The sequence below is a fragment of the Centroberyx affinis genome, unplaced genomic scaffold (assembly GCF_046629955.1).
Source record: "Centroberyx affinis isolate AG114_WGS23_722 - 3 ecotype Tasmania unplaced genomic scaffold, CSIRO-AGI_Caff_v1 ptg003785l_1, whole genome shotgun sequence".
NCBI lineage: Eukaryota > Metazoa > Chordata > Actinopteri > Beryciformes > Berycidae > Centroberyx > Centroberyx affinis.
In genome coordinates this window covers 49,393-64,022 of record NW_027281655.1, presented here as the reverse complement: position 1 = coordinate 64,022, position 14,630 = coordinate 49,393, and the positions used below count along the sequence as shown (strand labels likewise).

Here is a 14,630-nt window from a genome sequence, read left to right as displayed (position 1 = left end):
CTGAAACAGAGACACGAGATCCACAATAACTGAGAGGAGTTGCATCAGTTCTAAAAATATCAACAGAAGGGCATGAAGTTATGCAAAGTTTTTTTTTTCTTTTTTTTTCTCCCCATGCGCAGTTTTTCGTTTTAACCTCCTCTGAGGAAATTTCAAAAGCTTTCGAAGCTTATTCTAATGCTGCCTGTTCAGTTTTCATCCCTGTCTCATAATGTGAGGGTTGATTTGGCCTGAGGTGCAAATTCGGAAACGTTCTCACTTCACTCTAACTACAGCTTAAACCTTACTGTAACATGGTGCAGTAGTAAGCATCAGACCTTTTACATATTGCTGTTGTGCGCAAACCTGGTACAGTAACTGCTATTTCAGTGATTGCCATGTTTTCAATTAAACTGAAGGATTACACGCTCCTCTACGGGTTGAGGAAATTCTCCGACCTCTTGGGCTTACGAAACCCTTCCGCATCCCTTCGCTCAGTGTTGAAAATCCATTGTCATCAATCTTAAAACAATAGCTGCGATTTGGTCTTTATGCAGTATGACCTTGGACAAACCGCGAGTCCCTATTCATTGCTGGCCAGGTGTCCGCAGTGCTGAACTCATCCTGACAGTGACTCAGACACGCTTACCTTGATTGTCACTGCTTCATTTATGCAACGTAACTGCCAAGTACGGCCCTCTTGTGGCTGTATCACCTAGGGCTGGGCGATATGGACCAAAAATCATATCTCGGTATTTTTAGGCTGAATGGCGATACGCGATATATATCTCGGTATTTTCTACGAAGTGGGCTAAATGTTCAGTTGTAAGTCAAAGCCACATGTGAGATGTCACAAGCACTTTCATTAAAACAAGACTGTGATCAAAATAAAATGCAAAGACAGGGTTTCCTTCCCTGTTTTAGAACAGTCTGGTAAGTTCAGAAAATGACATCACTTTATTGTAATGCAGCCTTTAAAACCAGGAAAAGACAACACTTATGCCATATCACGATATTACGATATCCAAAATCTAAGACGATATCTAGTCTCATATCACGATATCGATATAATATTGATATATCGCCCAGCCCTACTATCACCTACCGTCAACAAGCTCCCCTACTCTTCTGACCCCACTTAGCGGCACTTCAAGATGTCGTTCAACGCGTCCCCAATCCTAGAAACCCCCTAGACCCTCAGCCTCATTCCAGTGCAGTAGTGCCGTTACTGTAAGGCAGATTTGACTATTCGTAACCAAACCGAGGCTGCAGAGGACACTAGCTTACATCTTCACTGGGCTGCCACCCTGTGTCATGGAGTTCAAAGGCGACAATACGGATGCCATGACACCCGAATGCTTTACAACAGACGTTTCAATTGAGACAACTGTGGACGCCGGAACTGACACTGCTTTTCTGCCCTAGCATATTTATAGGCCTTTTTTTTCTATGGCCAGCTATGAACACCTTTCGTCCCGTTTCCCCTCATCTTTAATTATGAGCCGCTGTCAAAATGCTCATGTGGCGGTGAAGGAGATTTAGCACATGTCCCTTGCTGAGCTGAACACTCTCGGCGCACCAGGGTAACCGCGTAGGAGCGGGGGCCTGCCGGGGCTGCCGTGATCGCTATGCTCTCTGCGGCTCTGAATATGGCCGGCTATGCATAGGGCTTCCCGATTAATAAAACATGAGCCGCGTCGATTCGCGTATAAGGGATCCTAATCTCCTCATCGCGGGGGGGGGGGGGCCTCTTCCACCTCCTTCTCCTGCTCCGACTGGATGTGAGGACGAACTCGAGCTTATAGCGCTGGCTGGAGGAGGAGGAGGAGGAGGAGGTGGTGGAGGAGGAGGGGGGGGGGGGTTTAGTCCAGGGAGAGAGCCTTTGATGTTACAGCAGCATGTCAGATTAGCACAACAGGACCAGCTCAAATGGGGGGGAAGAGGGGAGCGGGCAAAGAGGCTCCTGCAGGCTAGAGGCAACACCAGGGATTGACTAGGCACCTGTATCCGATAAACACACAGATGTGACGCAAAGATGCCTGCAGTCTGATGCTGCGTTCACATTGTGGCCTAAAAAAACCACACAGGCCATGATATTTCAGCATCGCGGGATGTCAGTCAACTGCATAAGCCTTGTGGTTGCCAAGGTGATTTCAATATGTACACTGATGCTTTAAATTCTATTATGACTGTGCATTTTTATTCTTTCATTTTATTACAAAAAGTCTCCTAGGTTATATTTTGCTGAAGTGATTAAACGTGATCCCCACTGCACAGGAACAGGAAGCCAAAGCAGGGAACGGGGAATAGCCCAGCCAGGCCGGAAATGTGGCGGCACATCTTTCTCCCAAAATGGACAAAGTCGGAAAAAGAAAGTTATGACTTATTCACAACTTCGTTCTCTTGGTTGGAGGACGAGAGAAGAAGAGCAGGTGCACGAGCTCATGCGGGTGCATCCACTTGGGCTGGATTTTACAACATCTGGTTTGTCTTCACCACCGCGGCGGAGGGTGAAAGTCGGGGGAAGAATTCAGCTCACGGTATCCTGCCCTGTTCTGTCTCGCAGGCATGGTAGGCGTCGCTTTACGCCGGCGTTGGCAGAGTTCACAGTCGTTCTGCTGCTGAGAACAATGAACATCCGGTTTGCCGGCTACCGCATATGCCACAATTTGAATGCGGCATGAGTCCAACCTTAAGGCTACAATGTTTTGGCGGTGCAGACTATTCTGCGTCATCCCTAAAAGATGCTGCTGGTGATGTAACGCGCGCAAGACGATCAAGGTGGCCGCTAACCCACCATCTCCTAATAAAACCAGGAGGAATTCCATATAAAGGGAGACTATCCTTAGCGCTGTGTTGTGTGCAGAGTCTCCTGTCTCTAGCCGGTCGAGCAAAGCACTGGTATCTAGGCTGTGTTGGGCTGCGGGTTCTGGGAAATGTGTATTCAGGTTAAATCAGATGGTCGGGAGTCCACGGCGCTCACTGCGCTTATCTGGAATGAAAATGAGCGGCATGAGAATCTGATTTTGAAGCTTCACGCGAGTATTCAATCTCAGCACTAATGACCAGTATCTTTACGAGGTAGATTTGCCTGTATCGGTCATGCACCATCCACAGTAACATCCACAGAGAAACTGCTGTTATCCTACATCATAATCCAAGCAGTGTGATGGAATAAGAGGTCATTTGTATATGAAGACTGGTCTTTTGTGCAGCTGATTCACTGTGACATTGCCCAGCTGGGCGCCACGATCCGAGATCTGTCACTCCCCCTCTCTCTCTCTCTCTCTCTCTCTCTCTCCCCTCTAATCGTGACGGTTCCTCTCTGTTCCTCAAGTGCCCGCTCAGGAGCCGAGATCAAAGCCGCAGCAGGGGTGCCGAGGCTAAGAAAGGGTTAGCACTGAGCGGAGGGGATGGAGGCATGGGGGTGGGAGTGGGAGTGGGGGTGGGGGGAGGGAGGGCAGGCGGGTTTTCACTCGCTGCATTGCCCGAGCGCCCTGTCTGCCCTGCGGGGGGATCCGGGTGAAGTCGGCAGGGGAGAGATGAACGTGCACAGTGGCAATTAACGGTATACGACGGGACAATCCCGCCAGTGTGGTCTGCGAGGCTTCACGAGAGAGATATATACCGACGCCGTTACGTAACCATAACGACCCCCACGACAGCGTGACAGGCGCTGGGTTCGCCGTCGAGGGCCCACGGAAAACAACAACAGTGTGTCTCTGTTGGCGAGAGAGAACATTAAGATCTTTCTGCACTATTGCCGGAGCCTCCATGTGCTAAAGATAGCCGACCGTGTCAGATGGGCTGATGTTCCGGGCCGGCCTTATCAAAAAAGGAGCGTAACATCGGGAGCAGTGAAAATGAGAGTCCCGTCAGCTGTGGTGCAATAAGAACGCATAGATATGAAGTCAGATGAAGTTATGTTTCTTATAAGCATATTACAGTCTCCTACCCCTCCCCTCCACCCCCCCAGCTCAGCCGCCCACACGCCTCACACTTCAAACCGCGATTCAATAACTGAACTGTGCGGGGAAAAAGCTCCTTATTTGTACACACACAGCTGCTGTACAGTATCAAATTCTCCGTTCGACCAATCACTTGGCTCCTTCTCCGCTGCCACACATTGAATCCATGACACCTGGGTTCTGTTGGCTGGCAAACAGCTGCTTCAAGAGCCTATATTCCAGCACGAGTGATTTATCATGTTTCCATATCGATCCATTTACTCAATACCTTTCAAAACGGTTTATTTTTTAATTTTTTATGAGCGCTCATGCTCGCTGGTTATTGAGCAACACTGAAGGCCTGCCCCGACGATTCTCAGCGGGACTGTGATCCACCGTCTTACCGATGAACCACAATTCACAGACCGAAGTGGCATTTCACTCTGAATGGCCGGGTGCTGTACATCACCGGCCGCATCGAGAGAGCCGACCCAGTAAGCGAAGCAGGCAGATAAACACCATGTCGGCCTCACAGTGGGAGAGCCAAGTGCTGCTGCCTTCTGCCATTTGGGTCACCATGGAAACAGCCACATACACAACCAGCACTTGTCTCCAGCCTCGACTCAACACGCTCCAATCCATGTGTGATGACGAGGTCTACATATTTAGGCTACTTCCCATACTGTAAAAAAAAAAATACATAAATAAATACATTTCACATACACTTCAGAGTATGCTCTAAGGGCAGGTTTCAAAATGTACAAAAATTGGACCAAAAAATGTATTTCTATATGTTGAGGAAATCCATTTTAAATTTTGGACTCTTCTATGCAAAACACAATTTGGCCACTCAAATGTATATTTCAACATGTTTTTTTTTTCCCCTTAGTCAGAGCTTGGTAATCTCAAGAGTGGAATGTGAATCATACACTGGGCAATAACTGAGCGACAGATTGGTAGGAAAATATAGGATAATTAATATACTCCTGCCATTACAGCAACGAAGCATGTGGGTCTGCAAATGACTGAAAATCTTTGCCATCTTTGCATCACACATAGCAGTAAATCAATGCAGGCCATCTTTCATTGAGTTAGCACAAATACAGGATGCTGTGCTGAGAAAATCGCCCAAATATAAGGAGAACAAACGGGTATGGCACCAGTTTAACAGCATGTCATGTTTTGGTTACAGGAGCCATGTACATGTGTTGCAAATATTGTGAATTCACTGGAGGTGCGTTCGTGGTTGTCATTGTCAATGACATTACCACAAGTGCAAATTTCACAAATAGGGCCCATTGCACAGCGGTGAGTACGGGGTAGTAAATGACGCACGTTTACAACACAGCCTACGTTTGTTGCATACAAATTCACTGGGATCACCGCGGTCGGGATCGGCGTGACGGGCTGCGGGCGATGCCGTCCCTATATGAACGAGCTGCCAAAATAACAAACCAATGAGCGATATGCCAGGCGGTGACAGGAGATGTGCAACATGCGTCTAGGCCCTCTCCCCTCTTACCTGCTCTGTGCGCTTCACCTAAGCGGACCTCGGAGATGCTGCTCGGGTCACTTTGAGATCTTCCCCGCTGCAGCACGCAATCCTCATCCAGCCCGTCCGACGAAGCCATGGTGGAAAGACAAGCAGAACGCCAAATGAAATACTGGACGCGGTATCGCCGTCAGCCAAGGTCACTGGCATCAAGTGGTGGTGCAGATTTAATGTGGCTGGACTGCTGCTGCAGCTCCTGGTTCCCGATAAGGAGCAGCGCTGCTGGAGAAAGGGAAATCCATTACGCGCGCTGCATTATGCTGCCTTCAGGTGCTCCTCGTAAAGTCCGAGCTCCGCGGTCTAAATGCGACTGGGCAGCGCGTTCATGTTCGTTTGGTCGAAAATAATATCAAAATGGACTTTGCAGAAAGTTAGATTTTTTTTTTTGTTTCATTTTGTTTCATTTTAGAAATCAAGCAACACAGAGCTACTTTGTGGCAGAGCGGCAGAAGGAAAAATAGCGCTTTAATTCATGTATTTGCCAAAAGTGTTGTAGGTATGCACCTCTTTTACCATTAAAGCTGCACTAGGCAAGATTTTTATGTAAGCCTAAATCACAATGTGGGGCTGCAACAGTGAAGAGTCCCATCCCCAAATTGATGGATTGATTCCCCTATTTGCTCAAATAAATTCTGGTGTCCAGTATGATCACTGAGGGGAAATCTGTAGATGCAGGAAATGACGAATTGAAACTTAAAGGAATAGGTCACCCAAAAATGTGAATGTTGTCATTATTAACTCACCCTCATGTTGGTGGAAATACTGGTGAGGTTTATACTGAATGTCCAGATAACACACAGCGAGTTAGCTAGCAGCGTCATGTCTTCAAAGGGCAAAAAAATGACCATAAAATTAGCCCAAACAGCTTGTACAGCATCCAAGTGTTTTGAAGCCAAATGACTGCACTGAGAATCCAAAAGACCATACCTAGCCTATATTTAGCCTATTTAGCGCACGTCTTCAGTAACTGTTGTTAGTTTTCGAAAATGCTACTTAACTCACCGTGTAGCAATTAGAAGTAAACTGCTGGCGCTACTAGCAGCCTTTCTTAGATTGTTAGGTTGTTGAGATCTGTATTGCAGTCATTCCAAATTAATTTTGAAGTAAAAAAAATGTGGTGGCAGTTTGGAAAAAATGGAATAGTGTGAACATCCTTTCGAAGTCCTATTTTCCACTTTGTTGGGACGTTCATTGAGATCAACTCACAATTATGATATTTCCGACAGCACTTGAAGGCAGCGCTACATTCGCGTCCGCCTGTGATACTGCGCGTCATCGACGTTTTGAAAATGGGGCAAAATGTGCGACTTTTCCCACCCATTTGACTATTGACAAAAAAACACACAGACAAATGTGACAGAGCTTGATAATCTCATGGTCATTTGTTAGGCTAACAAGAATGACAGGCGAGCAGAAAGTATAATGACAATAATGCAGCTACAGTAAACCTGTCAGCAGCGATAATTACCTACAAGCTGCTTAGACTTTGCCCCAAATAGTTACACAATGCACAGGCCTCCATATGATAACTGTAGATAATTGTAAAATATAGTAGGCTACAAAAATATATAATGAACTCACATATATCACAATTAGATTCCACAACTTAAAACAGGCACTTAGGCTAATTTAGGCTTTATTTTTTTTAGAAGAGGTGGAAAGAGCCTGGAGCTAACTTCTCCTATAAGATCAGGTTCATTACGTTTATCCATCTTAGATAATGGGGCTTTTAATGGAGATTTGTGTAAAGTTGTACATGTTGTTGTCATACAATGGATGCTAATTGTTTTCATGTTGTATTTTTTAACTGCAGGAAAGGCGAATAAACAGAGTCAAATTAGCATGCAAAATTGTGGGTTTAAAAAATAAAATTTGAGGTGTAAATGTACATATGAAACGATTCATTTCATAGCATTCCCGTGATGTCACATGCGTTTCCTATCAAAATGGTGCTTAACAATATACACAGCTCATTGATTGTGGATGACATTTGATCATATTCACCTGTTAATTAATAAAATCACCTGTTATTTTCCTACCCGTGTGGCGGTGAGGGAAGAGAATACATGAATACCTTGACAATACCTAACCCTATCCTGCCACCTGACACAAGCTGGCAGTTTGACTTCCCACCACTAGGTGGCGGAAAGGCGCGTTCACGTCGGATGGCAACCGACGTTGAAGACCAGAGGAAGGAAGTTTCCAAACAAACATGGCAGAAGATGGTGAGAAAGAAAGCGACTCAATGAAAACTTCTAACAACCCAGTGAACAGTTTGTCACCGAGACCCCCCGAAGATGAGACGTCGGACAGCCCCGGGTCTGAAGCATCTCAGCAGGACCTGAGAAGCGTCCTGGTCACCAGCGTGTTAAACCTGGAGAAGCTCGACGTAGACCTGTACAGGTAGCTGGCTGAAGTTTGGCATCGACCTGTCTGTGGCATATAGCCCACAGTTTATTCTTTAACTTCGTATTGTCAAACCAAAAGTCAAAAATGGTGCTGTGGGCAACGTCACATACGTTTTTCGAGGGTTACATGTTGTTGGGCGTTGTGTTTTATGTTGTTTTAAGTCTAAAGCGATGTATAGGCTAATCCATGGAGATAGACTTGGTGCTGGCTTAATATAATGCAAATTTTATGCTGTTCTGGAATATTCTGTTCTAGCTGTGGGCAACCATGTGCCATGCAGGGCTGAGAGTCTGCAGGTTTTTATGCAGGTTTTCATTTGATTTCACTGATTAGTTCCTCCTCTCTGATTTAAGTTGTATTAATCAGTGAAATCAGCTGCTGTAGGGTTTGGTTGTAATGAATGAAACCATGGCACAAGGTTGCACACCACTATTCTATTATATATTCAGTTTTGAATCCAAAGTAGGTAAAGCACATCTCTAATGCACTGTCATCAACCTGCTCACAAGAGCAGCTTGGTTTCTATCCCCTTGACAAAAAACACAGTTTCTACACTCAGTAGAATTTGTAATGAGAATGAAAAACATGATTTTAATGTGTTTTTAATGCTGACGTCACAGCAATTTTCTGATATTATTACATTGTCACCTGCCAAAAATGGTTGAAAACCCCTGTTCTGGCCTATTCAGGTGTACTGTGAGATTGAGTTACCGTTGTTCAGAATATTTCTCTTTTTCTCCAGAGGAACGCACCATTGGGTGCCCCGCACCCAGCGATTGTTTGGGGGCCAAATAATTGGTCAGGCTCTTGTAGCTGCTGCCAAATCTGTCAGCGATAATCTTTACGCCCATTCTCTTCACTGCTACTTTGTACGAGCAGGTAAGTTGAGTTGACCATGTATGTAACAGGTTAAAGGTGTTGGTAAATTCACTGCTTCAGTACAGCTCATAGACTGCACAGCCATCACACATCATACATCATACTGACAGGAAAGGGGCTCAGTGTTAGAATGAACAAAACCTGTAAAGCTGGTTTTAACAATTCACTGTTACTTCTAACAGTCAGTTCTCTCAGTATTTGCCTGCATCAACAAATGTGGACACTGGAGAACTGAGACTCTACACTGTGATATCCTACCAGTGTACTGACTGAAGCTGTTCCATTGACATTTAATGGGAGAATCATACAGTGTTTTTGTTGGACTTATACAATGTTTATCTTCATAAAAAATCACTTGGAGGTAAAATTATTACAATGCAATCAACTTGAAATCTACCTTGACCCTGAGTACTTTTACCATCTTCTATGGCACTGTACATTGGTGGGACATTGCAGATTATAAGGGGTGGGGCAGACTCTTCTTCTTTGTTTTCTAGATGTTGGAGACAGCAGAGAATCTTCATTAATACAGACTGAACTTTCAGAGGAATCTAGCCATCATAATCTTACCATAATCAATAGGGTCACAGAATAATAACTAATGGCCATGGAGAGGAAGAAACAGTCCTGGCTTGCACAGAATAAAACCTGTATTATCTTCCCTACAAACCCAGTTACCCCCCAGTTTTCTACTGGGTTGTTTTCAGGGGATCCCAGTGTTCCGGTTCTGTACCAGGTGGATCGCACAAGGAACGGACGCAGCTTCTCAGTGCGCTCGGTGAAGGCCATCCAGCACGGACAGCCCATACTAATCTGCCAAGCTTCCTTCCACATGCAGCAGCCCAGTCCCCTACAGCACCAGTTCACCATGCCCGTGGTCCCTCAGCCTGAAGACCTGCTCACTGTAGAGGAGCTCATTCAGCTTTATCTCAGGTAGAAAACTGTTCCGCACAGAGGAGTTTGACTGACCATAACTTGTCTGTATTTGTAGATGAAAGCTCGTTTTTAGGGGTGGGGCTCAGCATGGGCTTCCGATTCATAGTACTACAATTATGAATTGGTTGCTGATGCATCACAGTTCTGATTGGATCTAATTCGATATATGGGAATTTTAATCACTTTTTTTTCACCATTTAATGGCAAAATACCTCTAAGAACACAATTTCTACTCAAATTTGTTAACTGAATTTGCTTGCATTGCCAGTATCTAAGCAGGGCAGGCCTACAAATTGCAGCAGACCACACAAACCAAACAAGTGTGCCCTTAAACTTCGTAAGCTTAGAAAATGCATTAAACCAAGCAACCAAAATAGGCAAACAGTGTGCCTATCCTAACCCCCTATAATAGACTAAAACACATAGTGAGTTTATAATCCCTGGTTCATGAAATTACGCCGAACTGCTAGTAGATGTGTCGCAGCAATCTGGAGCAATTCTCCTAAAAGCAAACATGTAGACTGATTCAGGCTAATGTGATCCCATTTACTTTGACAGTCCATCAGATATTCTGCTCATTAACATCCCCGATCTGAAGGCATAATCCATCAGTCTGAAGAGTGTTCTTTCTTTTTGTACAAATAGCACTGAGTTATAGTTAATTTCAGACAATGTCTTGTTTAAATGGCAGCATATTCCTCAATTATTTTAGTTTGAATCAATCCATACAACAAAAACATAGTTTGTATTAGCCTCGACCGCTTATTAAAGAGGCCAAGTTATAGCAGCCCCAAATTATAACAATGAAGTCGTAACGTACAATGATGAAAATGTGACATGCACCTTTTTATTTATTTTTTTTAAATTGCACAGTAAACCAGACCTAGCAGAGAATGCAAAACAAGGCCTGAACAAACTGTTGGCTAATGAGGTCCCCATTGAGATCAAGCCAATCAACCCACCAGTCATTTACCGACGCATCGCAGTGGAGCCAAAGGCGCTGTTCTGGGTGCGAGCACGAGGACATATCGGTAAAATGCAACTAATCCATTACACTGCACACATCCGTACATGGGGTAGAAAGATGCATTTGACGCTACAGTGGAATGAATGAAAAATGTGTACAATATGAAAAACATGAGAATATGTGCAGTATGAAAATAAATCTAAATATTGAGATGTGTGCAAATTAGGGCTGGGCGATATGGACCAAAAATCATATCTCGGTATTTTTAGGCTGAATCACGATACACGATATATATATCTCGGTATTTTCTACGAAGTGGGCTACATGTTCAGTTGTAAGTAGGGCTGGGCGATATGGACAAAATCAAATATCACAATATTTTTGACCAAATACCTCAATATCGATATTGACAAAATTGTAGGGATGACTATTGGTTTGCTTTCACAAAATATTTACACAATGAGATTTTTGATAAATAATCATCAGTAATGTGGATATAATGACTAAGTGGGTAAAGGCAAATAATAGAACAGCTAGAACAGTCTGGTAAGTTCAGAAAATGACATCACTTTACTGTAATGCAGCCTTTAAAACCAGGAAAAGACACTTATGCCATATCACGATATTATGATATCCAAAATATAAGACGATATCTAGTCTCATATCACGATATCGATATAATATTGATATATCGCCCAGCCCTAGTGCAAATTATATAATATAGACCAATATATTGAATAATACAATCCGGGCAATATTTGGCGACCCATTATATGAATGTGTTTCTTTCAGGTGAAGGGAACATGAAGCTGCACTGCTGCGTTGCTGCTTATGTATCAGATTATGCGTTTTTGCGCACAGCGCTGCTGCCGTATCCCAACCACAGGGCCCAGTTCGCCGCCTCCTTGGACCACGCCATGTGGTTCCACAGCACTTTCCGCTCAGATGAGTGGATGTTGTATGAGTGCGAGAGTCCGTGGGCAGGTCAGCATGTTGTTCAGTTCCCCATCTGCTGTGCTTATTTCTTCCTTCTGTCTCTATCTATCCCAACGCTGCCCAAACAGGGTGGTGAGGGGCGGTGTGTATGAATACAGTATTTTTGTTTGTTTGTTTGTTCGTCTCTCTACCCACTCTCCAAAAGGGTTTCACAGTGATATGACATTTCGTATAGTCAGGTTAGATGCAGTTTATCATCTACTTAGAAACTATCATCTACTTATTATGTTTCTGTGGAGATCAGTCTCGCAAGGAGGCAAATGTCACATGATGCAGAAATTTTAAATGTAAATCTATCTGTGAATCTCCATCTATTTGTGTGGATACTTTTGAGACTCTTCTTGCAAGCAAATCACCGAGGAGTCCACAAACGCTAGAAGCTGGCCAGAATAACCAAGAATAAGACTTTCAGGTTAGGTGTTTAGCCTTCAAAATAAAAGTGCAAATGTTTAAACATGTAAAATATAGATTTAACCTAATTTCTTTATATTTATTCATCAAACCCAATAATGATATTTCTTTGGCATTTTACAGGCCCAAGAAAAAGTCTCAAAAGTATGTGAATATCTTTAAGCAATGAAAATAGACATATCTGTGTGAATTTTTAAAAAATAAATATTTAAAAATGTTTACCGTTTATGTAGTCATGATATATTAATGAAAATTGGAAAGCATTTATTCACAGATGCTTTTACATATTTACAAATCGGTTTAAATTTTTTCAAATGGTGAGTTACAAATAAAAAAAAAAATCACTCTGCATTTACTGTCTGACAGATTTCTGTGCAATGTGACATTTGTTTTTGCCTCCTTATGAGATGTTTGATCTCCATGCATTTCTGAATAATCAGTGTTTTATTGTATGTTAGATCAGTGATTCACCGCCTATGATCCACTTAAGATTTTGGACAGAAGATCCACCTTTTTGTGCATCCCCACTCCAGCCTAACATGTCTCCTGGCATCCTACAGGGAGCAGCAGAGGCCTGGTGCAGGGCCGCCTGTGGAGAAGAGATGGGGTGCTGGCCGCCTCCTGTGCCCAGGAGGGCGTCCTGAGAGTGAAAGCAGAGGACAGTAAACTTTAGGAAGATGTCTCTGTCACACACCTGATTCATTCATAAAGGCATAAAGGGTTTGAATTGCATGCACTGGGTAGTAAAGTTGTCAGCTCTTCAATGTAAACTTTCACCTTTCTTGTTTTTTTGTTTGGTTTTTTTGCCGATTCTCATATTAATAACTGAGACTTCTTATGTCACGGCAATAAGATGACTGTCAACAACCAAGGTGTCTCTTAAAGTATAATACAACCAGGCATCAGTGTGTTTTTGGGTGACTTTTGTCCTGTAGATTTACTGATTCAGTGCATTGATGAAATTTGCGATCTAATTTTAACAACCATATCAATACCATCACAAGATCAGCTTTTGATCATCTTAAAAATATAGCCAAAGTAAGGGGTCTTATGTCAAAACCTGATCTCCCCAAAAAAGACTCACTAGAAAACACATTACACCAGTTCTTAGATCACTGCATTGGCTTCCAGTGTGCCACAGAATTGATTTTAAAATTCTTCTGCTTGTCTATAAAGCACGAAATGCCTTAGCTCCAAAATACATGTCTGACCTGCTCTTAGGATATGAGCCACCCGGACCTCTGAGGTCATCTGGGACCGGTCTGTTGTTCCCGGGATGAAAACTAAATCAGGTGAAGCTGCTTTTAGTAATTATGCTCCCAATTACTGGAATAAACTTCAAGATGCCCTGAGAAGTCATCTCTTTTAAAAGTATGCTCAGAACACTCCCTTTCTCTGTGGTCTTTTGCTAAATCATCTATATGTATTATTTTTATTATTATTAATTTATTTTATTTATGTTTATCATCCTTACCTATTTTATCTTTCTTTCTTTCTTTATTTTTATGAGTTGATAATGTCATTTTACCTGACAAATTACATATTTTTTGTGTTTTGCACATTGAAATTTGCCTTGTATATGAAATGTGCTATAAATCAAGTTTGCCTTGCCTTGAGACTTTTTCCAAATTGTTTTGTTCAAGAAACAATAACAATAGCACAAGTCCCTCAGGTTTGATATGTTTTGGACCACTGTCACTGTCAGACAGAAAGCTTTCAGTTCATTTTGTGCCGACACCACATGAGCCTCTTCATTAAATTAAGTGTTCTCAGTATGTGATCCTAAATATTTTCAGCTCATACATATTTCTGGAAAAAATTCAGCTACATACTTATGGACAAATTTCTGCATGTATGCTACTTCTATCTGCAAATATGATCTGATAATGTGAATAGAATGCACATAGTATACAGATTTTCTAATCCCCTTTTTCGTAATCCAGCACCGGACTGATCTTGCTGACGTTGAGTCTGTTTTTCAAAAAATTAGCAGACGGGTTAATTCTGATCCAGATACCGCAAGATCAAGATTACAGAAACCAATCCAGATTTGCAGTCCTGAAACAGACCTTGGTCTTGCCATCTGTTAAGATAAGGCAACAACGTGCTGTGAGGCCAAAAAGACATGAGTGAACTAACATATGAAGGCCAATTCTGGAAACACTCTTGGTGCAGTTTTCAGTCTTTAACACATAGTTAGATACGCTACGCTAGATAAAAAAAAGAGTTAATCCAATCCCATTACTAAAATCCTATCAGAAAAGCTTTGGACCCTGGACACATATCTGTTTATATCTGAAATTTTCTATAATGTGAACAGCTTGCAATTCTTATTTGCATGTACATACAGTATGTTTCCCCATCTGTATACCTGACAATGTGACCAGCTAATAATGCACAACTTGCTAATAGGCTTCTAACCTTTCCATCTTTGTGCTATGTGCTGTAATACATACTACCTTGGCTATCCTGTGCCGTGGAATTTCTTTTAAAGTCGATGAGAGTGCTAAGAAATTACCACTATCACAGGGTTCAAGATGTGATGAGACAAAGT

The 14,630-nt window shown here is 42.9% G+C and overlaps 2 protein-coding genes across 2 annotated transcripts in view; one reads left to right on the top strand and one right to left on the bottom strand.

Annotated features, from left to right (window-relative positions):
- Nucleotides 1-5,557, bottom strand: part of phactr3b (phosphatase and actin regulator 3b) — a 41,980-nt gene extending 36,423 nt beyond the window's left edge. The window contains exon 1 of the mRNA XM_071541105.1: nt 5,449-5,557. Coding sequence (XP_071397206.1) covers nt 5,449-5,557 — 109 coding nt within the window. The remainder of the gene's footprint in view (nt 1-5,448) is intronic.
- Nucleotides 5,558-7,684: 2,127 nt separating this feature from the next.
- On the top strand, nt 7,685-13,868 carry LOC139662416 (acyl-coenzyme A thioesterase 8-like). Its single transcript, XM_071541104.1, has 6 exons — nt 7,685-7,881; nt 8,630-8,766; nt 9,474-9,699; nt 10,576-10,733; nt 11,462-11,653; nt 12,637-13,868. Exons 1-6 carry the CDS (start codon nt 7,691-7,693, stop codon nt 12,747-12,749), a joined length of 1,017 nt encoding a protein of 338 aa, XP_071397205.1. The 5' UTR covers nt 7,685-7,690; the 3' UTR covers nt 12,750-13,868.
- The last annotated feature ends 762 nt before the right edge of the window (nt 13,869-14,630 follow it).